General features: G+C 37.3%; 1 protein-coding gene across 1 annotated transcript in view; it reads left to right on the forward strand.

The window, feature by feature from the left end:
- GFM1 (G elongation factor mitochondrial 1) overlaps window positions 1-11,585 on the forward strand; it is a 44,695-nt gene extending 33,110 nt beyond the window's left edge. Inside the window, exons 14-18 of the mRNA XM_047728873.1 lie at window positions 1,006-1,168; window positions 3,284-3,428; window positions 9,236-9,396; window positions 10,150-10,203; window positions 10,551-11,585. Of these exons, the coding sequence (XP_047584829.1) occupies window positions 1,006-1,168; window positions 3,284-3,428; window positions 9,236-9,396; window positions 10,150-10,203; window positions 10,551-10,682 (655 nt within the window). The 3' untranslated portion in view covers window positions 10,683-11,585. The remainder of the gene's footprint in view (window positions 1-1,005; window positions 1,169-3,283; window positions 3,429-9,235; window positions 9,397-10,149; window positions 10,204-10,550) is intronic.
- The last annotated feature ends 14,749 nt before the right edge of the window (window positions 11,586-26,334 follow it).

Here is a 26,334-nt window from a genome sequence, read left to right on the forward strand (position 1 = left end):
TCAGCGTGTCCCAAGTCTCCTGGTGGCTGGGAAACTGTTTAAAGGCAGTTCAGCAGGCACATTCACATTTAGGCTTCTTATGAAACCATATAGTCCAAGCTGGTGTCTGCTACAAAAATGAGTATTTAGTAATTTCAAACCACGACACATCTGTATGTAGGGACACGCTCATTCATGTCCATTTACCTGCAGTTGTCTGAGATAATTTTGAAAGCAGGTGGCCTCTTTCATCTTGAGGTCTTGAGGAAGGATTCACTTTAAAGGAAGAAATGCTTTGCAGGCAGTAGATACTCATGAAATGTTCCCAGGGAAATAGCATATGTTTACAAATGTTTTAATAAGTGTATAGAAAGTGCTTACTCTGTTTATGTGGCCGTTAGTGGTTTGAAGTAAACACTGCTGTGTCTGTATATTTTCTGTATATGTGTCTATTTATATGAGTGACTTATGTTTCACTGTTTTGCCATTACTCTCTTCAGGTATTAATCCACCTGAAACTCCCTTCCCTTGTATTGCATCACTCCATAAAGTCCAAGTGGTAAATTAACTTAGATAGGAACTATCTGAATAAATTAACTGCAGAGCTCCCATTTTCAAGTAACTGTCTCTAGCTGTAGAGATTTAAGAAGAGAATGCTGTATCCCAGGAAGGGAGGCATTCCAAAAGAGGCTGAGCTCTTTGAATGTAGGTTACTAGAGCAAGAACCTTAGACTGACTTTTAACACTTTTACCTTTCTACTTGTGAAGTAAAGAATTGGCAGAATGAAAGAAAACCATGGATTATTTTGGTGTTGTACCTTACCCTCACCTCCAAGTAAAAACATGAAAGAGAGAATTAGCTTTTAAATAAATTTTAGAGTAAAATTTTATGGCAGTAAATTCAAAGGAACAAGTAAGTAAAAATGGTGAAATGTGGTTTTTCATTTAAATCGGTAGGAATTATTTCATTTTGGTAATTATGTTAATGCCATGTTGATTTTTTTCCCCCTCCTAAATCACTTTCAGGTTTGAATTTACACATAAAAAACAATCGGGTGGTGCAGGCCAGTTTGGAAGAGTGATAGGTGTACTGGAGCCTCTGGACCCAGAGAACTACACTAAGTTGGAGTTTTCAGATGAAACATTCGGGGCAAATGTTCCAAAGCAGTTTGTGCCTGCAGTAGAAAAGGTAACAACAAAAATAACTTGATTACATTTTTTTCAACCAGTTTATTAGGTGGTATCGAATCATATTTCTTTTGTTTGTGTGTTTATATTTTTAATTTAATTTTTTCAGTGTTCCAAGAGTCATTGTTTATGCACCATGCTCTTCTTCTTTTTTTTTTTTTTAAGTTTTATTTATCTAAGTAATCTCTATACTCAATGTGGGACTCAAACTCATGACCCTAAGATCAAGGGTCTCATTCTCTTCTGACTAAGCCAGCTAGGTGCCCCTCAGATCCTATTTCTATCACATTGTCTTCTGTGGTTCATTTCAGTTACAGTCCTGCTTCTCTATCTGACTGGTAAGCTTTCCATCTGATTTAGAATCTTCAGTTCATTAGGTTGAAGAGCTATAAATATATGCTATGACAACAAGGGGGAACTCATTCTGTTTCTTTTTTTCCTTTATTTCTTTTTTCCAGAACAAAGCAGTAGTTCTTTCTCTAAGAGGACTTATTTTCCTTCTCATAGTGCAGCCGTCTCCAGATTGTAGCCAGCTTTTCAAAGACATGCACTTAGCAAATATATATTAAGCACTTTTCATATTTAAGCACTCTACTAAGGGGCAGAAGGAGAGGGAGAGAGAGAATCTTAAGCAGGCTCTGTGCCCAGGGCAGAACCTAAGAGAGGGCTCAATTTCACATCCCTGAGATCGTGACCTGAGCTGAAATCAAGAGTTGAATGCTTAACCGACTGAGCCACTCAAGTATCCCTCATTCTGTTTTTAATCATAGTTATTCTATTTCTTTTGATAAATAGAGCCTATGTTGTGAATAGCAATCAACAATTAAAATTTGTAGCAGTCAGTAGGGTTTTATGAAGGTTTTGTGTTTACTGTTACAGTAGCATGATCTCTTGCCAAGATTCCCAATATCTGAGTTCTCCCATCGTCTCTGCTACTGATTAATGCACTCTTTGGTAAATCATGGTGTTCAGAGCGAGTTTCTTCATTTGTAAAGTGTGAGTAAATAGAAAACTAAACTTGAACCCCTTACCAACTTGAGGGTCAGATAATACTCTGTGACATTTCTTTGTAAAGTGTGAAGTGCTTTGCACATGTAAGAGGTTAGTGTTTTGTTTGCTTTCTAGGTCACTGGCTTTAAGACTGTTGTAAACCTTCAGCAACTATCCTCCTGCATTGAGATTTTTAGGTTTTCATTTACCCTTTTAGCTTAGAAATCTTTGCTAATTATAATTTTGGCTTTAGTGATGGTAGCATTTTGTGATTACTGTGTTTCATTCACTATACTTTATTTCAAGAGAGTATTTTGTCACTCTTAAAGTTATCTTGTATTCTTCAATATTAATGTAGGTAAAGGAGGGTTTATGTTTTTTTCAGCATATAGAGTTTATAGTTTTACAGTGTCAGAAATATATTGTACTCTATGTGCAGCAATGTGATTGTCAGGAAAAACTAACTTGAATTGTGGGAGCTCTACAAATGTTGAAGTGGCTGAAAAAGAATTGCAAACTTATCAAATTATACTTTTAAAATATGTTTAGTTTATCATGTATCAGTCATACGTCAATGAAGCTGGTTTTTTTTTTTTTTTAAAGAACTGCATCAGGAAAAATGAATTTACTTTTGAATTCCAGTTCTTACTGGCATGTATAACACCAAAGCCATAATGTAGTGATCTGCCAGTGAGGCAGAGCCCTGATAGGTGTATAGTGGGAGCTCAAGACATAACTGTTGAATCAATGCCAAGTTTGATGGAAATATTCTTCCTTGCTTTTCCTCTGTTTCCTCCTTATAAAATTAAGAGCAGGCTGTCTGTATAATGGGTTATAAGAGGTAAGTAATTCCTGAAGATGTTAAGTGTCGGCACTCTCAGCATCACTTTCAGACCAGCTCACACTTTTAAGTGATAACGCTTTTCCAAGGGATTATTCATCTAGATGCCACAATAATAAAATTTAAGTAGTTAAGCTATTCAGCTTTTTAAAACTTCTTTTTCTGAGGAGCAAAATGTAGTATTCATAAAAATGTTCAATTTCTGAACAGTAAAATGTGTATTTTTGATAATTCACCTGGAAGTGAAATCCACTGACTCCAGAAGTTGTATTCATTCACTAACAGGGGTTTTTGGATGCCTGTGAGAAAGGCCCTCTTTCTGGTCACAAGCTCTCTGGGCTCCGGTTTGTCCTGCAAGATGGGGCACACCACATGGTTGATTCCAACGAAATCTCTTTCATCCGTGCAGGAGAAGGCGCTCTTAAACAAGGTACTGTGTCCTATGTTTGCTGCAGCACGGTGTCTGTTTCCCTGACAGACCGTCAGAGACTCCGAGTGCAGTGCTGTGTTTTAGTCTTGTGCCCCAGAGTCCCAGGCAGCCCACCGAGGCACTTGGCAGGTGTGGGCAAATCTAGAGTTGACGTGAGGGTAGCTCACTGTATTCTCTTCCTTACAAAACTGAAAGGCTACCTTGTTCTCCTAAATTACCTAATATTCGTCATATGTTTAGAGATAACCTGTTAAGTTCTGTTTTTTTGCCACTTTTTAAAAGTCAGTTAATTAGCATATAGTGTAGTATTGGTTTCAGAGGTAGAGTTCAGTGATTCGTCAGTAGCATTAACACCCAGTGCTTATTACATCAAGTGCCCTCCTTAACGCCCATCACCCAGGTATCCCATCCCCCCACCACCTCCCCTCCAGCAACCCCCAAATTTGTTTCCTAGAGTTAAGTCTCTTATGGTTTATCTCCCTCTCTCATTTCACTTTATTTTATCCTCCCTTCCCCTGTGTTCATCTGTTTTGTTTCTTAAATCCCACATATTAGTGAAATCATATGATATTTGTCTTTCTCTGATTGACTTATTTTGCTTACCATAATACCCTTTGGTTCCATCCACATCATTGCAAATGGCAAAATTTCAATCTTTTTGTTGGCTAAATAATATATGTGTGTGTGTGTGTGTGTGTGTGTGTGTGTGTGTGTGTGTGTGTAGATAGATAGATAGATAGATAGAGATATACATGCCATATCTTTACCATTCCTCTGTCAAAGGACATCTGGGCTTTTTCCATATTTTGGCTGTTGTGTTTTTAATAAAGAATATGGATGTGCTTGGAGTACTAAGAGATATTTTATAGAAACATTGCTGTCATGCTCTTTTTAGTGACTTATTCAGATATCAGGAAATCCATAAATTTTAAGTAATTTTTGTAAAGTGTGACATTTTAGGCTTTTAGGCATTTTGTGGATGGCAACATATTTTGAAGGAATTCAGTAAACTTTATTCACAGTGCAGACCTCTTGATAAACTGCTGGAATTGTCAACCTTTTCCACACAGAATAACTGGTGTATTAAAAACCCTGATGAACCAGAAACCTAAACAAACCTAAACCTAAACCTAAACCTAAACAAACCTAAACCTAAGCAAGTATTATCTGATTCTTGCTTTTTTTTTTTTTTTTTTAAGATTTTATTTATTTATTTGACAGACACAGATTACAAGTAGGCAGAGAGGCAGGCAGAGAGAGGAGGAAGCAGGCTCCCTGCAGAGCAGAGAGCCCGGTGCGGAACTCGATCCCAGGACCCTGGGATCATGACCTGAGCCGAAGGCAGAGGCTTTAACCCACGGAGCCACCCAGGCGCCCCCTGATTCTTGCTTTTAAGAGAGAAAAGCAAATAACACAGCAATCTGACATCAGGGTTATTCAACAAAGGAACTTGAAACCTGTGTCCTGGACCCAGAAAATGTATTCTCTTTGTCATCTCTTCCATGTTAATAATGTCCATAAGTATCTTTAGACAGGAGAATTATATTATGATTTATGAAACATTTCAGAAACATTTTTATCAGAGGCAGTCAAAATGGACAGTAAAAAATTAATCATAATATTTTTAAAGCATTCTGTAAATCATGATTTTGTTGATTCTACATGAATTTTGGAGTTCGTTTTGTTTTTCTGTTTGCATCTGTGACCAGATGTGGGGCAGTAGTTGGAAAAGTTTGCTCATTTCTTGACTAGGTTGCTAATTCCTTATATTACTTAAACTAATGGCAGCTGTTAATAATTTGTGTATTAGTTTCTCCGTTGTGAAAGGGAGAGAAAATCCTTCATTTTCTTTTGCCAGCTCTGTTAGAAATGCAGTTGAAGTCTGTGATCTGGAAATCTTGTTGTAATCTGAAGATTGTGTTAATAGGAAAAAGGGAAATTAAGTCACAAAGAAAGATTTTCTAAGGCATGATTCACATTAAAACACTTGCCGCTCCCAGCTCAGAGAAGAGAGCCTGCTTCTCCCTCTTTCACTCCGCCTGCTTGTGCTCTCTCTCCTCCTTAATACCCGCCACCAGGCTAATCCATCCTCTCACTCTCCTCCCCTTTGAAACCCTCAGTTTGTTTCCTGTAGTCCATAGTCTGTCATGGTTTATCTCCCCTTCTGATTTACTTCAACTCGTTTTTCCTTTCCTTCTCCTAATGTCCTCCATGTTATTCCTTATGCTCCGAAAATAAGTGAAACCACATGATAATTGTCTTTCTCTGCTTGACTTATCTCACTCAGCATAATCTCTTCCAGTTCCATCCATGTCGATACAAGTATAGTTAAATTAGAAATCACCAATTATTCTATGCTGCTGCTTGACTGGAAATTAGTAGCTTTCCTGGAGATAGAGTTTACACAAAGCCAGATAATTGGTATGGTTGTCAGTTAACAAAAAGCCTCATCTTCTTTTTAAATTGCTCCTATAAGAGATATAACTAAATGCAGACATATATGCCCATAATTTACACATGTGCATCCATGAAAACAGTCTGTACATCTGTGAATATTAGCTAAACAGGTGAATATGTGATCTTTACTTTTTAATTATTTAAGTGTACAGACATTAAGTATGAAAACTGCCTGGTAGGTGTGCAAAGGAAAAACACTAGATAGTATTTGAGATTTTTTTTTTTTTGCCAGATAATCATGTACAAATCAGGATGCTAGCATGAAAAATGAATTATTTTGCGTTTCTTCATCTGTTATTCAGTCATCCATGATTGAAGGACAAGTGTATAGGGTAAAATGAAGTTTTCCTTAGCTCAGTAAGAAAATCAGCTTTTCATGCATAAACCTTTCTTGAATCCCATATGAGAGTTTTGGTGTAAAAATGTCGTGAAATGAGCCCAGTATCAGAATAGCTTAGATTTATGAGCCATTCTCTATTCAAAATTGGAAGAAAAGTAGTTTGGATTGTCTTTTTTTTTTTTTTTTCAAAACAAATGCAAACTGGAACTGTTGGGTCACAGTTTAAACTTTGTCTCTGAGATTGATCAGTGATATAACTAAAACTGAATCTAAAATGAATGTTCTCTTTGGGCGTGTTTCACCTTACAAATGCGACCATTGCCATCTTCTTCTGTGGCCAGGTTTTAGAGCGCTATGCTTGGTCTTCCCAGAAACCTCAAACTTGTAGCCACCCAACAAGAGAAATAAAGGCCTAGAAATAAAGGTTAGCTCAGTTAACTTGACAGCACCCCTTCTTTGAGCTCCTGCCCCATTATGTGATGGGCTTGGGGATTAGATCCCAGCTCTGCTCCATACTTACTGTGTGGAAACTTTCCCCAGGCTGCTTGGAAATAGTAATTCCATAACACTGTGTGAGAGAATGTAAAATTTATAGGAACGTCTTTGAAAACTTGCACGTGCATACTTGGGCAGTGAATGCTAGTCACGCTTTCCTTTGGATTGCCTTTGACCTGGTACTGTGCCATGCCGCTGTTCCCTAGCTTCTGGTCTCCGAGTACTCATAATAACATTTATTGATCACTTATGTGCGCTGTTTTATGCTGAGTGCATGAATGATCATAGCTTATGTTCACAGTGACGTTACAGTTGAGAAAATAGGACTCAGAGTAGTTAATTGAATTGCTCAAGATTACATGATAGTGGTGGAGCTGAGAGCTAAACCAGCCTAGAGTCCTAGCCCTTGAATTACCACCTCATACGGCCTCTTCAACACCTGGCCTGGTGTTATCAGCATTATTCCTAGTGGTTGATATAAAAATATTACCACCTCTTCTCACCACCACAGGCTTAAAGTACCTGTGAAGTTGTTGGTATTTTTACTTGCTATCTTAAAAAGCCATAGACCACACAGATCTGCTTGAGGAAACATAGGTTTTAGGAGTGCGCTGCTGTGTGACTGTTGAATGCAGCAGGGTGAAATTCACTCCAGAGTCTTGCCACAGCAGCTTAGAAGAAGGCGTGAATTCTTTGGAAGTGAGTCAGGAGATGAGTTGAGGAAGAAAGAGAAACTTAAAGGGAAAGGAGCAGGATGAGAGAATATGAAACTGAGAACTGGACAAGGCATCCTCAGCAGTTAAGTGATGGGCACTGTCTACCTGGCCCTTTCTTCCTTTAAAATATGACCCTTTCACAATCTTGCTCTTTTATATTACTGATCTATTGAAAGCACGAGGTAATGTGTTCTAAATCTTAAGACATCTGCTCATATCTGTCTTTCTGGATGTCTTCTGCATGGATTGCATTTCTTTAGAGCTAGGGAAGCTGTGTTGTTGGGATAACCCCAGACACTGCAGGAGCTAGAGCCATTTCTACAGTCCCAAACTGTTAGCTGCCTTCCACGTCTGTGTGGGGTTTTGGGGGGCTTAGCTGAAGAAGCTTTGGAGTCTGCAAAGTTCAGTTACTTCTCTTTTTTAGAACAAAATTCACTAATGAGGACTAATTAGTCAAAGGTAAGTCTGAGCTATGATTTGAATTAGAGAATAATTCAAAGAAATCCAAGCATATTAAGTTGCTGTTCTTTTTTTTTTTTTTAAGATTTTATTTATTTATTTGACAGACAGAGATCACAAGTAGGCAGAGAGGCAGGCAGAGAGAGAGGAAGGGAAGCAGGCTCCCTGCTGAGCAGAGAGCCCGATGCGGGACTCGATCCCAGGACCCTGAGATCATGACCTGAGCCGAAGGCAGTGGCTTAACCCACTGAGCCACCCAGGTGCCCTTAAGTTGCTGTTCTTATAATTATTGCACTTAAGCTACTAGTGGCTTTAGGAGAAGTGTTTTAATGACTATATGAGAATGATTGCTGATTAATTAATTAATTGATTAATCTAAACAAATTGATGCCTGGAAAGCTGTGATTATCTTAAAATATTTTCTTTGTCATCTTTTCTAGGTTTTGCTTAAAGTTTTTATTTAGAGATAATTCATCCAGTCTGAGGCTGAAGTATTATTCCACACTATCATAATGTACAAATTAGATAAGAATGTTTGAAATGTTATTCTGTCCTCTCCACATTGCTAAATATAACCCTCAGTTGGCATTTGTCACATTAAGAAGTGTTCTGGTTATATATTAAGGGGAATAAAAATAAGCTTGGACACACACGTTTCAGTGCTTAAATGTCTCTTCACATCCAGTGTCTTTATTTTATAGGTGAAGAAATTTGAGAGCTGGACACATTTTGTTTTTCTAAAAGGCATATATAACTTGTTGAGGTCAGAGCAGAAACTAGAAACTTGGTCCTTTGATTCTCAATCATGTGTTGAAAATGTTTAGCCTAGAAGAGGAAAGACAGAACTCAGGTGTGACTTTTTTATTGTCTCCAAATATATGATAAAAGTTATTCTCTTGAAAATAACTGTCTTCCAGGGACCAACCAGAAGGAACTGGTTTACCTGGTCAAACAAAGACTTAACAGTGAAAGTTTTTACTCCTGAAACTATTCAGAGAAAGAGAATAAGTAACCCTCAGTGGATAATTTAGATGCTAAAGAACTTGATTGAATATCCTTTGAAGACCCCTTTTATATTCTCTGCAGTTTAGTGATGTTTAAGGATAAAAATATAGTTTAGAACTATTAATACTGTAATCATGTGTTGTCTTACTGGAATTTCCATCTAGGAGAGTGACTGTTACAGCTACTAGAAGAAAAGAGTCCAGATCAAATACTTGAACCTCATCACTTGCGTGTACCTTTGGAAGCACTCTCTCTTTTCTATGTCTGGGTAGGGAAGAGTTCGCATGTGTTTAAAGATTAATAAACTAATTGGTGTATTTTTTTTTTTAACCCAGCTCTGGCAAATGCAACATTATGTATTCTTGAGCCTATTATGTCTGTGGAAATTATAGCCCCAAATGAATTTCATGGACCTGTGATTGCGGGAATTAACCGACGCCATGGGGTAATCACAGGACAAGATGGGATTGAGGACTATTTTACATTGTATGCCGATGTAAGTACTATTGATCATTGACAATCCTGCTTTTAGTAACTGCAGATAGAAATGAGAGTTAGTTTTTGGTTTTGGAGACTTTGTTTTGGAGAGTGTAGAGTGAATTGACACATTTTCCTAACTATTCGAGTATTGTATTTGTGGCAATTTCTATAATTTGCTGTTAGAGCAGCTCTTAAATGCAAAAGCTAAAAATAAGATTTATGTGGACCTTTATGAATATGTCATTTTCTTAGATGTATAGAAGTTGTCTTTATTTCTTGTTACAAGTTTCATTTGTATAGCTGCTTTATCACATTATCTCTTACTGGATAATACTGAGTTCCATTGCCTGTGCTTTACTTAAATCTCATAGAAGAAACTGTATATCACATTACATAAGGCCTCCTAAAAGACACTACTATCAGCATATTATTGAGGTGTCCAGAAGAAAGTTGTATTAATATTTTCACAGAAGAAACACTTCTCCATGTTTGAGCTGCAGCCAGAGTGTGGAGTGGGTATGAGAGTGGTGTCCACCCTGTGAAACAGAAACATTTGGTTTTTAGTTGTGACTGCCACGTTAAATTATTTTTAAATAAGATTTTTACTTTCAGTAAAACAAATATATACTTCTCTAGCTTTTAATTCTTTTAAATCAAGAGTAGTTAGTAGAAACCTAAGACTAAAGGAATTAAATGCCTAAGGCTTTTCTGTACTTTTCTCAAATATTTGTCAGTAAGCAATACCAGAATATCTTGTGTTTGTTTTCAGGTCCCTCTAAATGATATGTTTGGTTATTCCACTGAACTTAGGTCATGCACAGAGGTAAGCAGATATTTAAACTTTACTCAGGTGCTCTTTAAGAAACCGCCCTACACACCTGGGGGGCTCAGTGGGTTAAGCTTCTGCCTTCCACTCAGGTCATGATCTCAGGGTTCTGGGATCGAGTCCCGCATTGGGCTCTCTGCTTGGCAGGGAGCCTGCTTCCTCCTCTCTCTCTCTCTGTTTGCCTCTCTGCCTACTTGTGATCTCTCTCTGTCAAATAAATAAAACCTTAAAAAAAAAAAAAAGAAACCGCCCTACACAGTGCTCAAATGTGTGAAATCCTGTCTTTGCTTGGTGGATGTACCAAAACAAACAAATAAAATCTCTGTTGTTTTTTAACTCCTTAGGGAAAGGGAGAATACACAATGGAGTACTGCAGATATCAGCCCTGTTCACCGTCCACACAAGAAGACCTCATCAATAAGTACTTAGAAGCTACAGGTCAACTCCCTGTAAAAAAAGGAAAAGCCAAGAACTAACTTTCCTCACTTTAAGTTGACTAGCTATAACCGAATCTGCAAGATTTATATACTCTCATGGGTTCTGGTAGAATGAATTCAGGCTAAAACAAATTTTAGAAGCTCTTCCTCTTACATTCAGGAGTTTCTATCATATTCAAAGATAATTCTATATATACCCCAAATCTGTGGATTGGCTTTATAGTTCATTGAAAAACCTCAAATAAAATATGATTATTAATGAAATATATTTAATATCTAAGGGAAGAAGAGACTGACTTCAGTTATACTTCTAAGTTTAGAATGGTATGTAAACTTCCTTTCCGAATTTTTTATTCTAAGAATTTTCAACATAGAAAAGCTGAAAAAGACAGTACAGAGAATAGCCTATATCTTCCATCTGGACTCAATAACGAACAGTCTTGTTAACAATTAGTTTATCACATAATTTATTTTGTCATACTTGCCTCATCTCTTTGTGTCTCATACCTCTCTATTTAATTTTTTTTTTAATTTTTGCTAAGCAACAATTTGAAGGTGAATTGCTTATATCATGACACTTCTTGGGGGAAGTGTCCTCTTTTAATGAGCAGGCTTTTGTGGAAGGCAGCTATGCTCACCACTGTACCACCAACGCATACTTGAACAAGACTTTTCTGTTTGGTGGATTTCATGTGTTCTTAATAGAGAACATTTTCCAGATTCTTCATGGGGATATTACAATGGCTAGTAGATTTCTAGCTGTTTTATATACAGGTGATTGCTTCAATTTGTGGCTTCTGCAAATTTGTAAATGTCTACTTTTATGTTAGTTTCTTGTGGATATGTTAAAATGAAAAGCAGACCCTTGCATATTGCTATTTTTACCTATGTTTATTTTAATGTTTCTGCAACTCTGAATAATAAAATAGAATTTACATAGTTGCTGTCTGGTCAGTTTCATTCACTTGGTAAACACTAGCTGAATTTGAGTCTGTTGGGAGTTTATCCTATATTGTATTCCTTGACATGCTGAAAGAACAACTGTTAAGTTTTGTTTCTAGGCTAGGTTGGACTTTCCTGGACAGTTCTACCATATCGTTGAGGACTACTTCATCCCCAAATCATCTGATGGGAAAGGTATTTTCTAGTCCTTTCTCTTAGTGGATAATAGAAATAAAATAATGGTTCCTTTCTTTTTCTTGATTTACAGGTTGGGCTTTATAACTTAAGGTTTCTAGAAAAAGATTTTTTGAAGTATTGAGCATGTTTTCAGAGTATCTGCCAGATGCTTTAAGTGCATTTAATTTAGTTTTCACAACCCAATGAAAGCTAGTACTATAACTATGTCCATTTTGTAATAGAAGCAGCAAAAGCACAGAGAGGGTAAATAACTTGTCTGGGACCACACAGCTTGTTAAATTTTCAAGTTGATAATTAATTGTATTCATGAAACCAAATGTATTTTCCCCATGAATATGTTTGTTGTTATAGTAGCATGAAGCCTGAAAAATATTGGCTTTAGCATTTCATCAGCATCTCATGCTATTGACAATGATTTTGAAAATTGTTCCTGATGAGGAAATACCTTCCTAGAATTTAGTGCAGTTCCTCTGGCTGTTGCCAACAGTTAGGAAAATGGAACTAAGGTAAGTTTTGATGTGTTTTTAACTTGTTAAACATTCTGCTTGTAAAGATAGTGCATCAGAAAAAAACCTAGATATTTAATCCGACACCAGCATTTCATAGACAAAAACACAGCCCTGGCTGGTGGGGGAGTAACCAGCAGTAGGATGACATAGGGATAGATCTAGGACCAGAACCTGCATCTCTTGCTAATTCGTTTGGTTATAATTAGTAAAGACCCCATAACAACCAAGGTCTGTAGCAAAGAAAAATTAATGAGAATATTCACAAATGAGGATTCTTTTTTTTTTTTTTAGCTCTTACAAAGGATAATTGTGGGCTAATTTAAAGAAAGACAGTATTGTGTTGGAGAAAAGTAACAGCACTGGGCAGACACTTGCAGTGATTCCCAACCTACTAAATCTGGCTGCACTTTAAAAATCATAAGGGGAGCTTTAAAAAGAAATGCCCGGTCCAGCCTCTAGATACTCAGATTCTTTGGATCAAGATCAAAAGTTTTCCACTTGTTTCTAATATACAGGAAAGTTTAAAGACCAGTATTCCCTGCACCTCCAAGACACAAAATGGAAGATTTGTTTATCTGTGTCATGTTTTTCATTTTCTCTTGTGTGATGTTAGTGTTTGGGCCATATAGGTTCCTAGTTTGATAATTTTGTCTTTAAAGAAATGTGATCAATTTTCTGTCATTCCTTTCCTCCCTGCTCACTCTTAGATTATTTAGTTGTAAAGTCATTAAATTTTAATACTGAAGTCTTAGAATTTTTCATATTGTAGTATTTTTGAAATCTGGATTAGTTTTAAAATTGATGCCAGTGGCTACTACTAGACACCACCAGGTAGTAGTAAATTGTGACCATGCAAAAGTATATCCTTTTGTAAGAAGACAACTATTTGCATTGCTAAAACTGGAATTGGTGAATGAGAGCTTTAATTGCTGCTTAAAGTGTCTTCAAATAACACTGGAATGTACCCTTGAAATAGTTTGTTGTATTTACAATTTATTGTGAGCATTCATTCATTTACCCATTCAAATAAGTGCTAGGCAGTGATTAGGTGGTTGTAGTACTTTGAAATCTAGGCAAGGTCATACATAGAACAGATCAGAGAATTTTCTAGGCTGAGAGAAATTTGTGGAATAAACTCATGTCATGAAGAACTATCATTCAAGGGCAAATACAGAAGCTTCCAAATGACTTTCAGAAGAATTAATTTCTAAAAATTCATAATTCAGGTAGGAAAAATGAAACAGTGGAAGGCAGTGGAATACAGACAAAGTCCTGGTATTATTTTGTATATCCTAAAATTTTTTTTTTTTTTTTAAAGATTTTATTTATTCATTTGACAGAGAGAAATCACAAGTAGGCAGAGAGGCAGGCAGAGAGAGAGGAGGAAGCAGGCTCCCTGCTGAGCAGAAAGCCCGACGTGGGGCTCGAACCCAGGACCTGGGATCATGACCTGAGCCGAAGGCAGCGGCTTAACCACTGAGCCACCCAGGCGCCCCATTGTATATCCTAAAATTTTGAAAGTTCTAGAGATTAGGAGATAAATGTGATGCTGTATATACCTGCCATTGGCTCAGGGAGTCAGAAGAGTTTAGTCTCCTAATGAAAGAAGACTTACGTGCAATTGCAGGGTCATAGGGAAGCTCTATTTTTAATTTCTTGAGGAATCTCCACACTGTTCTCCAAAGTGGCTGCACCAACTTGCATTCCCACCAACAGTGCAAGAGGGTTCCCCTTTCTCCACATCCCCTCCAACACATGTTGTTTCCTGTCTTGCTAATTTTGGCCATTCTAACTGGTGTAAGGTGATATCTCAATGTGGTTTTAATTTGAATCTCCCTGACGGCTAGTGATGATGAACATTTTTTCATGTGTCTGATAGCCATTTGTATGTCTTCATGGAGAAGTGTCTGTTCATATCTTCTGCCCATTTTTTGATATGATTATCTGTTTTGTGTGTGTTGAGTTTGAGGAGTTCTTTATAGATCCTGGATATCAACCTTTTGGCTGTACTGTCATTTGCAAATATCTTCTCCCATTCCGTGGGTTGCCTCTTTGTTTTGTTGATTGTTTCCTTTGCTGTGCAGAAGCTTTTGATTTTGATGAAGTCCCAAAAGTTTATTTTGGCTTTTGTTTCCTTTGCCTTTGGAGACATATCTTGAAAGAAGTTGCTGTGGCTGATATCGAAGAGGTTACTGCCTATGTTCTCCTCTAGGATTCTGATGGATTCCTGTCTCACGTTGAGGTCTTTTATCCATTTTGAGTTTATCTTTGTGTACGGTGTAAGAGAATGGTCGAGTTTCATTCTTCTACATATAGCTGCCCAGTTTTCCCAGCATCATTTATTGAAGAGACTTTTTTCCACTGTATATTTTTTCCTGTTTTGTCGAAGATTAACTGACCATAGAGTTGAGGGTCCATATCTGGGCTCTCTACTCTGTTCCACTGGTCTATGTGTCTGTTTTTATGCCAGTACTATGCTGTCTTGGTGATCACAGTGTGGAGATTCCTCAAGAAATTAAAAATAGAGCTTCCCTATGACCCTGCCATTGCACTCCTGGGTATTTACCCCAAAGATACAGATGTAGTGAAAAGAAGGGCCATCTGTACCCCAATGTTTATAGCAGCAATGGCCACGGTCGCCAAACTGTGGAAAGAACCAAGATGCCCTTCAACGGACGAATGGATAAGGAAGATGTGGTCCATATACACTATGGAGTATTATGCCTCCATCAGAAAGGATGAATACCCAACTTTTGTAGCAACATGGACGGGACTGGAAGAGATTATGCTAAGTGAAATAAGTCAAGTAGAGAGAGTCAATTATCATATGGTTTCACTGATTTGTGGAGCATAACAAATAGCATGGAGGACAAGAGGAGTTAGGAGAAGGGAGTTGAGGGAAATTGGAAGGGGAGGTGAACCATGAGAGTCTATGGACTCTGAAAAACAATCTGAGGGTTTTGAAGGGGCGGGGGGTGGGAGGTTGGGGGAACCAGGTGGTGGGTATTGGAGAGGGCACAGATTGCATGGAGCACTGGGTGTGGTGCAAAAACAATGAATACTGTTACGCTGAAAATAAATTTAAAAAAATTTAAAAAAAAAGACGGAATTTAGAGTTTTCATTTTATGTTAAGGCTAATGAAGTAATTTTTCTCTGCGTTAGCTGGCAAAATCAATATTAATCAGGTCAGCAACTTTAGAGTTTGTGCTAGAAAAGATGTTCTAATGATGTTATTAGTAAGAAATATTTAGTTGATTTTACTTTTGGAAGTTTTCTAAATGTAGACATTTGTGTTTGTGTGTTGTCTATGTGTAGAATTCCTCTTCATAGTATGTTACACTGAAATCTGTAAATGGAACAATGGTCATATCTGAGCCTAATCTCAATTAAAAAATGCTTTCATCGAGAAGAGAACTTTGAGATAAGCTACACTAGAAAGCTGAAAGCCCTTTCTTAGCCCTTAATGTGATACTAAAAAGTTGATTAAAGATCACAGGACATTGACATTATTATGCTCTTGGTATCTTTTTTGATGATTATTTAGGGGATTTCAGTTAGAGGAGCTTATTGCTTGGTTTTGACCTGATTAAATCCTTGTAGATGGATATTTTAGGAAAAGTATTTTCTTTGCATTATTACATAGGTGGGAGATATGTTTCATTTAAATAATTGTTTCCAATGTTTTAGAATACTTATGGTTTTTTAAATCAGGTGGATATTGGGAAGATGAAACAAAGGGGTTTAAATAGAAAAATACATAAATTAGATCTAAAGTTTCTGTTCATTTTTATTTTGTTGTAGTCTATGTCTATAAAATTTTTCTTTTCAGAGTAAACTTTTCTAATTTTCTTACAGTATAGACTTAAAAGTATTTTGGTATATTTTAAGGCTGATGCTTCCTAATCAGTTACTGGCCAAGGAACCTGGTTAATGGTTTTGAGACACTCATATAAGCATTCCATTAAATGTGTAGCAGCAAAGGACAGACCATCCCAAAATGTCCCACTTTGGAATATTGATTATTCTAAATAAAAGTTGCATAAGAGACAAGACTGTGCACAAGGACACTCAGACCACACTCTCTCTCCCAAACAGCAGGAAATGAATCTCTGATGTGAAAAGGCACCATCTCTGTACCACAAGGTAAAGAAACATCCTTGTTATCAGAGATAGGAAATTTAGAGCCAAGAAATCTGTATAAGCATTGCTTATGGCTTGTTACTAATTTACTGCCTCAGCCCTAATTCAGTTTAGAATTCTTTAATTGGTTAATCAAAGTTAAGTTTTCTTTGTCCTATCTATTACTCACAGATTATCTATCTATAAACTACCCAGTTTTTTATGTCTCAATTGCACTGTTGGGTCTCTCTGCACATATAATAAAACTTTTCTCCTGTTAATCTGTCACCTACCAATCCTGTCACTACTAATCCTGTCACCTACCAATTCAATTCCTAGACCCGCTGAAAGAATCTTGATGGGTAGACTGAAATTTAAATTCCTCCCCTATAGTTGGTTTCCATGGGGTAGTTGCTCCGAAGATTCTGCAGTTTTAAGGTATTGGAACATCTGACATAAAACCAGCAGAAGGTAAGATTTCTTTCCATGTCTGCCTCCCAGAATCTCTGCAGAATCTGGTGGAGTGAGAGTAATGAGAATCTTTTGTCTTTAAATTTAAATTAGCAAGAGAAAATATTGTGGAACTAATACAATGGACTTAGCAAGTCTTGGTAAAAATGTGGTTGAGTACTATTATTGATCCATTTCCTCCCAGAGATGGTCTTTTCTTTTGTCTCTGTGTTTTGTGTTGTCATGAAAAGGAATTTCCAGGGGGCAGAAAGCACGCCTGTGCTCCAGAAGCGTACTGTGGGAGCCAGCCTCACAGAGTCATGAAGTGATGGCTCTCAGCAGACTAGTGTCTGCTGAGACAAACTCCCCTGTGGATTAATGTGCACATGAGGTAAAGGATGTTGCTATGGGCAATCTTGGAAGCCAGAGCCTAAAAATTGGTAGGCATGGGTTGAGCACTTAAAAACTATTAGAGTGCTTACTGCCTAACTCAGGGACTCCCGTGTTAGGATCAGTTGGTCACAGAACAGGTTAGATTAACAATAGGTTACCTGCCTAACACCGCACAATCTCAACCCACAGCATATCCTCCTAGATAAGAGACCCGTATCTGAGAGACCCAGCACTTAGCTAAAGCTGTCAATGGGGTTTTTCCTTTCATCTTGTTACATGTCCTAAGAGCCTGGTTTTGTGATCAGTAAGAATATTCTCTCTCGTCTTCACTGTCCAGACGTGCACTTACCGGTGTGCACCTTGGTGGCCAAATAGACTGGGGTTCCAAGACCTGCAGTTACCAGCAGCACGCTTTGTCTGGGCATGCCTGTCCTCAAGGGAGTTTGTCATAAAATGTCCTAGCCCACAAGGGCCTCTGTCATGTCATCCTTCATTGCTTGTTAGTGCTGGAAAGTCCCATTCCAGTAGTGTTGGCTGCCGTCACACATTAGCGGATCTACTCATTTTTGTGGGAGAGTGCAGACACCGTTTTCACTATATCATCCTTACTGCCTGTGCAACAAAGTCCATTGCTTTCTTAGACCATCTTTGGGAGTAAACTTTTGTATGATAGGAGCTGCCCTATCTGCCCTAGAGAGGGACACCTCTTGCATATTTGATCACACCATAAAAGGGCTTAGTGGTTTGAGTTGCTATTGGAATTAATAAGATCCTACTTGTCAGTGGCCGGAAGAGGGTTCCTTTAAATTGGCTGTATTTGCGAGGAAAAAATTATTTATGGAGAGCTCTCAGTTGTCTGATTAGTATAATCACTATAACTAGGGACTCCCTGAATGAGATGAAAAAAAAAATTAGACCTAAGATATTAATGTCCACATCTAACATAAATTCCTCTTAAAATCCAACCCCATCTGCCCATTTTAACTTTCCCTGGAAGATCCACAGAGAACATGCTGGTCTAATCTCTAGGTTTAAAGGAGACAGGCTATTCAGGCTAGTCATGTACATGCTGAAAGCCAGAAAGTGAGTTTAGCAGAAGCACCCCAGACAGGCAATAGGGCTTGCTTCGCTATAATCAGGCCCTTTCAGCTTCAGGAATTTCTGGGCAGTACTATTGTGATGTATCTAAGAGCCCACCACCGCAAAACCCATGTCTCCTGAACAGCAGCAATCTTTTGAAATAAAAAGCCTCTTTTCCTCCACTTTTAGAAGATCCAACCAAATTCAGAGAAGAATTCGGTTAATAGCTATTCCCAATTCTACTCCCAGAGACCTTGACTGGCTGCTAAGGTGAGTTATTTCTCCATGATTATACTATGGTTATTCGGGCACATAGGCCCGTGGAGAAGCCCTTTACAGAGGGAAAACAGAAGGCCAAAATTTCTCCTACTTCTACAAATGAATCGGGGAAGGCCAATATTCAGACACTAATGGAAGCCAAGGTTAAATTCTGTACTCAGAAAAAAAGACTTCTGTTAAAAAGTTTGACACAGATTTTACAAAGGCAAAAATCTTTAGATTCCTTTTTTTAGTTGAAAATCTCCCTGATATTAGAAAAACTAAAAGTTTCTGGGGCACCTGGGTGGCTCAGTGTGCTCTTGGTTTTGCTCAGGTCATGATCTCAGCTTTGTGGGATCAAGCCCCATGTTGAGCCCTTACATAGCGAGGCTCCACCCTCAGCGGGGAGTCTGCTTCTCTTTCTGTCTCTCCCTCTGCCCCTCCCCCTTCCCACACACTCTCTCAAAAATAAAGAAATCTTTAAAAAATGTAAAAGTTTAATTAAAAAGACAGGTCAATCCAATGATATTCAGTCTATAATCCATTTCTTTGGGGATTGGAAACAACTGTCTTTGTCTTACAAATTGCTACAAAACCAGAAATGCAACTCTAGAAACCTTTTCAAGCCCACCTTTTTTTTTTTTTTTATAATTTAAAAAAAATTTTTAATAAACATATAATGTATTATTAGCCCCAGGGGTACAGGTCTGTGAATTGCCAGGTTTACACACTTAACAGCACTCACCATAGCACATACCTTCCCCAATGTCCATAACCCAATCACCCTCTCCCTATCCCCAACCCCCTGCCACCCTAAGTTTGTTTTGTGAGATTAAGAGTCTCTTTTGGTTTGTCTCCTTTCCGATTCCATCTTGTTTCTCACCCTTTTTTTTTAAATTAAGTTTTAAATTTTGATTCCAGCATAGGGTTATATTAATTTCAGGTGTAAACCTGAATATAGTGATTCAACAATTCCATACATTACTTAGTGCTCATTATATGTTAAGTGGACTCTTCTTTTTTTTAATAGATTATTTATTTTAGAGAGAGAGCATGAGTCGGGGGAGGGGCAGAGGGAGAGACAGAAAGAGAGAGAAGCAGACTCCCCACTGAGCGTGGAGCCTGACAAAGGGCTTGATCTCACAACCCACAGGTCATGAACAGCTGAAATCAAGAGTCAGTCATTTAGGGGCGCCTGGGTGGCTCAGTGGGTTAAGCCTCTGCCTTCGGCTCATGTCATGATCTCAGGGTCCTTGGATCAAGACCCACATCTGGCTACCTGCTCTGCTGGGGGAGCCTCCTAACCCCCCTCTCTCTGCCTGCCTCTGTTTACTTGTGCTCTCTCTCTCTCTCTCTGTCAAATAAATAAATAAAATCTTAAAAAAAAAAAAAAGTCAGCCATTTAATAGACTGAGCCACCCAGGGGGCCCTGTAAGTGTAATTCCCTTAACATATTTCACCCATTTTCTTGCCATGTCCCTCTGGTAACCACTTGGTTGTTTTTTTTTTTTTTTACTATAGTCTCTTTTGGGTTGTCTATTTTTTTCCTTTGTTTTGTTTCCATGTATGAGTGAAATTATATGGTATTTGTTTTTCTGACTGATTTTACTTTGCATAATAGACTCTAGCTCCATCCTAGTTGTTGCAAATGGCAGATTTCATTCCATTTTTGTGCCTAATATTCCATATCTATTTATCCATTTAGATAGATAGATATATAGATATCTATATATATATATATATATATATATATATATATATAGTATAGGGGCGTCTGGGTGGCTCAGTGGGTTAAAGCCTCTGCCTTTGGCTCAGGTCATGATCTCAGGGTCATGGGATCTAGCCCCTCGTCAGGCTCTCTGCTCAGCGGGGAGCCTGCTTCCCCGCCCCCCTCTCTGTCTGCTTTTCTGCCTACTTGTGATCTCTGCCTGTCAAATAATAAAATCTTGGGTCGCCTGGGTGGCTCAGGGTCCTGGGATCGAGCCCTGCATCGGGGACTCTGCTCAGCAGGGAGCCTATTTTCCCCCTCTCTCTCTTCCTGCCTCTCTGCCTACTTGTGATCTCTGTCTGTCAAATAAATAAATAAAATCTTTTTTAAAAAGTATAAATAGTATATATAAATAGCATGTCTACTATTAGTATATATTAATATAGTGTATATATACTAACATATATATTAAACAGTGTATATATATATATGGTGTGTATGTATATATATATAGATATATATGATATATGGATATCATATATATATATCTGATAGATGGATAAAGATGTTTATAAAGATATATAGATATAACTATACTATACTATACTATATATAGATATATAGATATAGTATAAAGATAAACATCTTAATCCATCTATCAGTGGACATTTGGGCTGCTTCCATAATTTAGCTATTATAAATAATGCTGCAATAAACATAGGGGTACATGTATCCTTTTGAATTAGTGTTTTTGTATTTTTGAGTAAGTACCCAATAGTGCAATTACTAGATCATAGGATAGCTCTAATATTAACTTTTTGAGGAATCGCCATTGTGTTTTCCACAGCGGCTGCACCAGTTTGCATTCCTACCAACAGTGCCCGGGAGTTTTTTTGCCACAACCTTTTCTGTACCTGTTTTTTCTTGTGTTATTGATTTTAACCATTCTGACAGTGTGAGGGGATATCTCATTGTAGTTTTGCATTTCCCTGATGATAAGTGATGTTGAGCATCTTTTCCTATGTCTGTTGGCCATCTGGTTGTCTTTTTTGGAGAAATGTCTATTCATGTCTTCTGTCCATTTTTAATTGGATTATTTGGCTTTGGGGTGTTGAGTTGTAGCAGTTCTTTATGTATTTTGGATACTAACCCTTTACCAGATATGTCATTTGCAAATATCTTCTCCCATTCCATAGGTTGTCTTTTATGTTTTATTGTTTCCTTTGCTCTGCAGAAGCTTTTTATTTTGATATAGTCCCAGTAGTTTATTTTTTGTTTTATTTCACATGCGATAGAATTTTAAAAAGGGAAAAGATGCTTTTTTGAAACACAGATTGCTAAAAGGGCTGATATGCCCAGACTAGCACCTCTGAGAATACAGTATGTCCCAAAAAGTCCATCTTGGAGAAAACGGGTTCTTTATGTCTTTGTGATGTAAATTTTCTACCCCCATCCTCTCTGGGACCTAAGAGCCATCCTTTGAAATACAAACTTAAAGAAGTTTCTCATCAGAAAAACAAAATAGATTGGAAATCAGGACTATAATGTCCTCACTACAAATACTAGTAAAAATAAAAGCTGTAAGATTTTTGTTTGTATCTGTTTGTGTGTCTATCTACCTATCTATCATCTGTCTGTCTTGCTAAAATTAGTTTGTGAAAGACCTCTATTTAGTTGGTTTGAAGGCAAGCACTTCTAAGGACTGGGGCATTGTAAAACTCTTAGAAAGACAGAAACTAACCCAAATGTTTTTCAAGTTCACATGATCTGAAAAAATATTCTGTACTGAAGCTAATTTAAGGTTGTTGGTTTAAAAGAGACATATTTTTAAGATTACCAGCATTAAAATTAAAACTTTTATTCTGCTTATGTTTACTTAGAGTCAAATAAGTTGGTGTTATTTCTATTTAAATGTTTAAAAATATGTTTAAAAATACGTTTAAAAAAATGTTTAAAAAATAATTACCATAGCTTGAGAGGATGACTGACTTTGCTATCTCTTTAAGTTTTTATGGGTAACTTAAGCATACTCGTTAAGAACAAGTAAATTGAATAGAGGTAAATAAGAAAAAAGTTTTTAGGTGAGCTTTTTAAATTGTTTCCCCCAGATCTTTTTGGTAATTCTAGAACTTTGAAGTTTTATTAACTTTAAGTGATGAACTATGTTGAATTCATTGAGTATCTAGGTCATTTCCAAATAAGACAAATTAAGAAACAATTACTAAACATAAGGTTATCTATTTTGGTTTCCTTATTACAGGGAAACTAAAAATCAATTTGGGTCTGTTAGTAAACATGTTTTGTGCCTTATTAAAATATTATATTATGACAAAACTCATGTTCCTAGAGATTATATAATGCATTCATAAATTTGCCAATGTAAAAATTGGTGGTGTAACAGGCAATTCATAATTGCTTACTACTTAGTTTTTCCTAGAAATTAAATTTCCTAAAGTTGAGGAATTCTAATTAATATATGGTATTAAATGTACTAGAAATAAGAGAAATAGTTCTGTATGCAAGGAAAGTAAAGTACATGTTTTTGGTAAGAAAAAGTGTGAGATATAAAAAATACATTTTTGTTGAGGGAGAAAACAATTTTGTCCTAAAGTGAGTCTAATTATTTGAAGAGGGAAAACTTAGGAGAAATTCTGAAAGTCAAAAAGTTGTAGAAGGTTCATAGCAAAGGAGCCTTTGGAAAGGAATTTTATTTATGGTCATTACTGGCTAAGATTAATATTTAAGAATGAATTCTGGGTGCCTGGGTGGCTCAGTGGGTTGGGCCTCTGCCTTCGGCTCAGGTCATGATCTGGGGATCCTGGGATCGGGTCCCGTGTTGGGCTCTCTGCTTGGCAGGGAGCCTGCTTCTTCCTCTCTCTCTCTGCCTCCCTCTCTGCCTACTTGTGATTTTTCTCTGTCAAATGAATAAAATCTTAAAAAAAAAATGAGTTCTATCAAAAGTATAGTGGTACAAAATTAGAATTTGTTTTTTTCTCTCTGTTAAAAGGAACACATTTTCTTAGGCTATTGATTTGCTTTTTAAATTTTATTATTTATTTATTTATTTATTTGACAGAGATCACAAGTAGGCAGAGAGGCAGGCAGAGAGGGGAGGAAACAGGCTCTCCGCGGAGCAGAGAGCCTGATGTGGGGCTCGATCCCAGGACCCTGAGATCATGACCTGAGCCAAAGGCAGAGGCTTAACCCACTGAGCCACCCAGGCTCAGTGATTTGCTTTTTTTATAAGAGTTTGTAAACAAAGTTTTCCTTTACCTTTCATGTAATCTGCCTAGAAACACAAAGATGCTATGTTTGTCTCTGTTGGGTCTTTATAAAAAAAAAAAACAGAGCGCCTGGGTGGCTCAGTGGGTTAAAGCCTCTGCCTTCGGCTCAGGTCATGGTCCCGGAGTCCTGGGATCGAGGCCCGCATCGGGCTCTCTGCTCGGAGCCTGCTTCCTCCTCTCTCTCTGACTGCCTCTCTGCCTACTTGTGTTCTATCTCTCTGTCAAATAAATAAATAAAATCTTTAAAAAAAAAAAAAAACACCTGAGTCTTATTGCTCACAACTATATAACCTTCTGTACTTGCTTTTGAAATCTTTTACCACTTTTGTTAAGTATTGTTTCAGATTGATCTGTGAGCCTATTTAATCAAATGTCTAAACCTTCTGATATTTTTTGAGAAACCTGCCAAAATCAAAGTCTAAAATGAAATCTTTTAACCACACTCTAACTGAAATATTCCAGAGGCCTGATGGAACATTTAAAGATTTGTTCTTCTTATACAAAGGGAGGTATGTTACACTAATTAGGCTTGTTAGGTTCGATTACATGGGAAGCACTGTCAGTGATACTAAATGCTCTTAAATTATATTTGTGTAGCTCGCTTCGGCAGCACATATATTAAATTATATTTGTGTAGTTAGGTTATTAAAATAAGTGTTTAGAAAATTCTATGAAACCTGGTATGTTCTAGTATGTTGTTCTCTCAATGTGTTATGTGTCACAGAAACAACCAAATTTATAATTCATTCTAATCAGCTATTTCACCATGGCCATTATTAAGTCTTTTATCATTTACAGACACATATACTTTTACTCAGATGCTTTCCCAAAAGCTTCCCTGTAGATATGTTTCATCTTCGGTGAGACTTGTGGGAGGAACTCTGAGTACAGGATTTATTCTGATGACCTTGATTATAAAACTGAACAGGGTAAGAATTTCTGGAACCAGTGGAAAAACTAGATTCAAGCAGAACAAGATTTAATAAAATAGGACTGAATGAATTGAAGAGGATGATTTTAATTTCTATGACATTCCTATTAGAACTATTAATGATTTTCTTAAATATGTTTTTTCAGATTTAAGGGAAAGTTCTTCTCTTATACTATGACTTACAGCAATTTGACAAATATTTTAATTTGTTCACAATGGTATATTTTATCTTTTTCTCCGGAGCTACCTGATCTTTCCAGAATTCCTCAACTTTCAGTGAGTATTCTTATATTTTCATAACAATTTTTATTTATGTAAGTTTAGTAAAAATTTGTTCTCCTTATAACAGGACATAATTGGAAACACTGGTTATATTACCACGATTTTCACTGGAATCTTGTATTTGAGGGAAACATGGGTAGACTCAGATATGCCCACAGAACTTTAAAGTTGACTTTATGGAAAGTCTTGCTTACAGGGATCCAAGCAACCTTACTAGGTGAGTAAGCATGGTCACTACATTGTGGGTGCAAGAGCTTCAGGATATTCTGGGGACCTCAAGAAGAGAGGAATTAACCCAAAACTATAGGTATTACGGGCCAAGTCTCATCGCAAGTATTTGGCTTGGCTTATAGCCTTCAGAGGCTGTTAAAATTTCAGTCAGTAGATTCCTTAAAAATGTTCAAGCAAGAGCGCCTGGGTGGCTCTGTGGGTGGTTAAAGCCTCTGCCAGCCTTCAGCTCAGGTCCTGGGATCGAGCCCTACATCGGGCTTGTTGCTCGGCAGGGAGCCTGCTTCCCTTCCCCTCTCACTGCCTGCCTCTCTGCCTACTTGTGATCTCTGTCTGATAAATAAATAAGAATCTTAAAAAAAAAGTTCACGCAAAGCAGATTTAAAAGAGCCTTTATGATCAATCACTATTCTTGCTGTACTTATATAAATAATCAGGCCAAGTTTATTGAAATTAGATTTATTTTGCGAACAAATTAGCCTTAGTCTGGCTATCTTTGGTTTAAAAAAAAGAAAAGGGTGAGTATAGAGAGAAAAATTTTGATTTACTAACACACCTTTGTGGATATTAGATTCTAACACATTAAGCTGGACTAGATCCTGATTTCTTTTAGTTTCCTCCAGTGCCTGTACAACTCTCCAAACGAACATCTTCAAATTTTTTGCCATCCTTTTGACTTGGAATCATTTGAGAACTAAAACTGGTCTTTTCCCTGAAGCCCTGCAAACTGAATATGAACAACTTGGTGTAAAATTCAGAGAAATCACAACAGCTCATATATAGACATTCTTCATGCCTGTTGTTCAATAGGCCACTCAGAGCAATCACCAGAAATAAACTACAAAGAAAATCAGATCACCACCACCACCCCTAAAAGTACCTATCTGAAGTTGCTCTAAGCCTGCATTTAGAACTCCTCTCGACTAGCTACTCTCAGTACTCAGAAACTGATTTATATTTTGCCCCAATCCTTAACCACTGTTTTTATTTCCATAGAAATGCCTCTTATTATCTGATTATCTGAACCATAGGCTTAACTTTGAGAAGACACCTAGATCACTGTGTCCTGAAATGAGTTTAACTCAACTGACCTATTGTCAGAACTAAGAGATTCAACAAGAAGGAACAATCTACCAGCTGTTTGTAATGTGTGAAACTTCCAGGAAAGCTCCAGTGGTGGGAACTACAGAGGCCAAAGGTAGTTCACCCCAAAATGTCCCCTTTGGCATATTTATTCTTTTAAGTAAAAGTTATTTAAGAGACAGACTATACAAGAGAGACATTCAGATCCCTTTCTGTCTTCCTGAA

The sequence above is a fragment of the Lutra lutra genome, chromosome 1 (genome assembly GCF_902655055.1).
Source record: "Lutra lutra chromosome 1, mLutLut1.2, whole genome shotgun sequence".
Classification (NCBI taxonomy): Eukaryota; Metazoa; Chordata; class Mammalia; order Carnivora; family Mustelidae; genus Lutra; species Lutra lutra.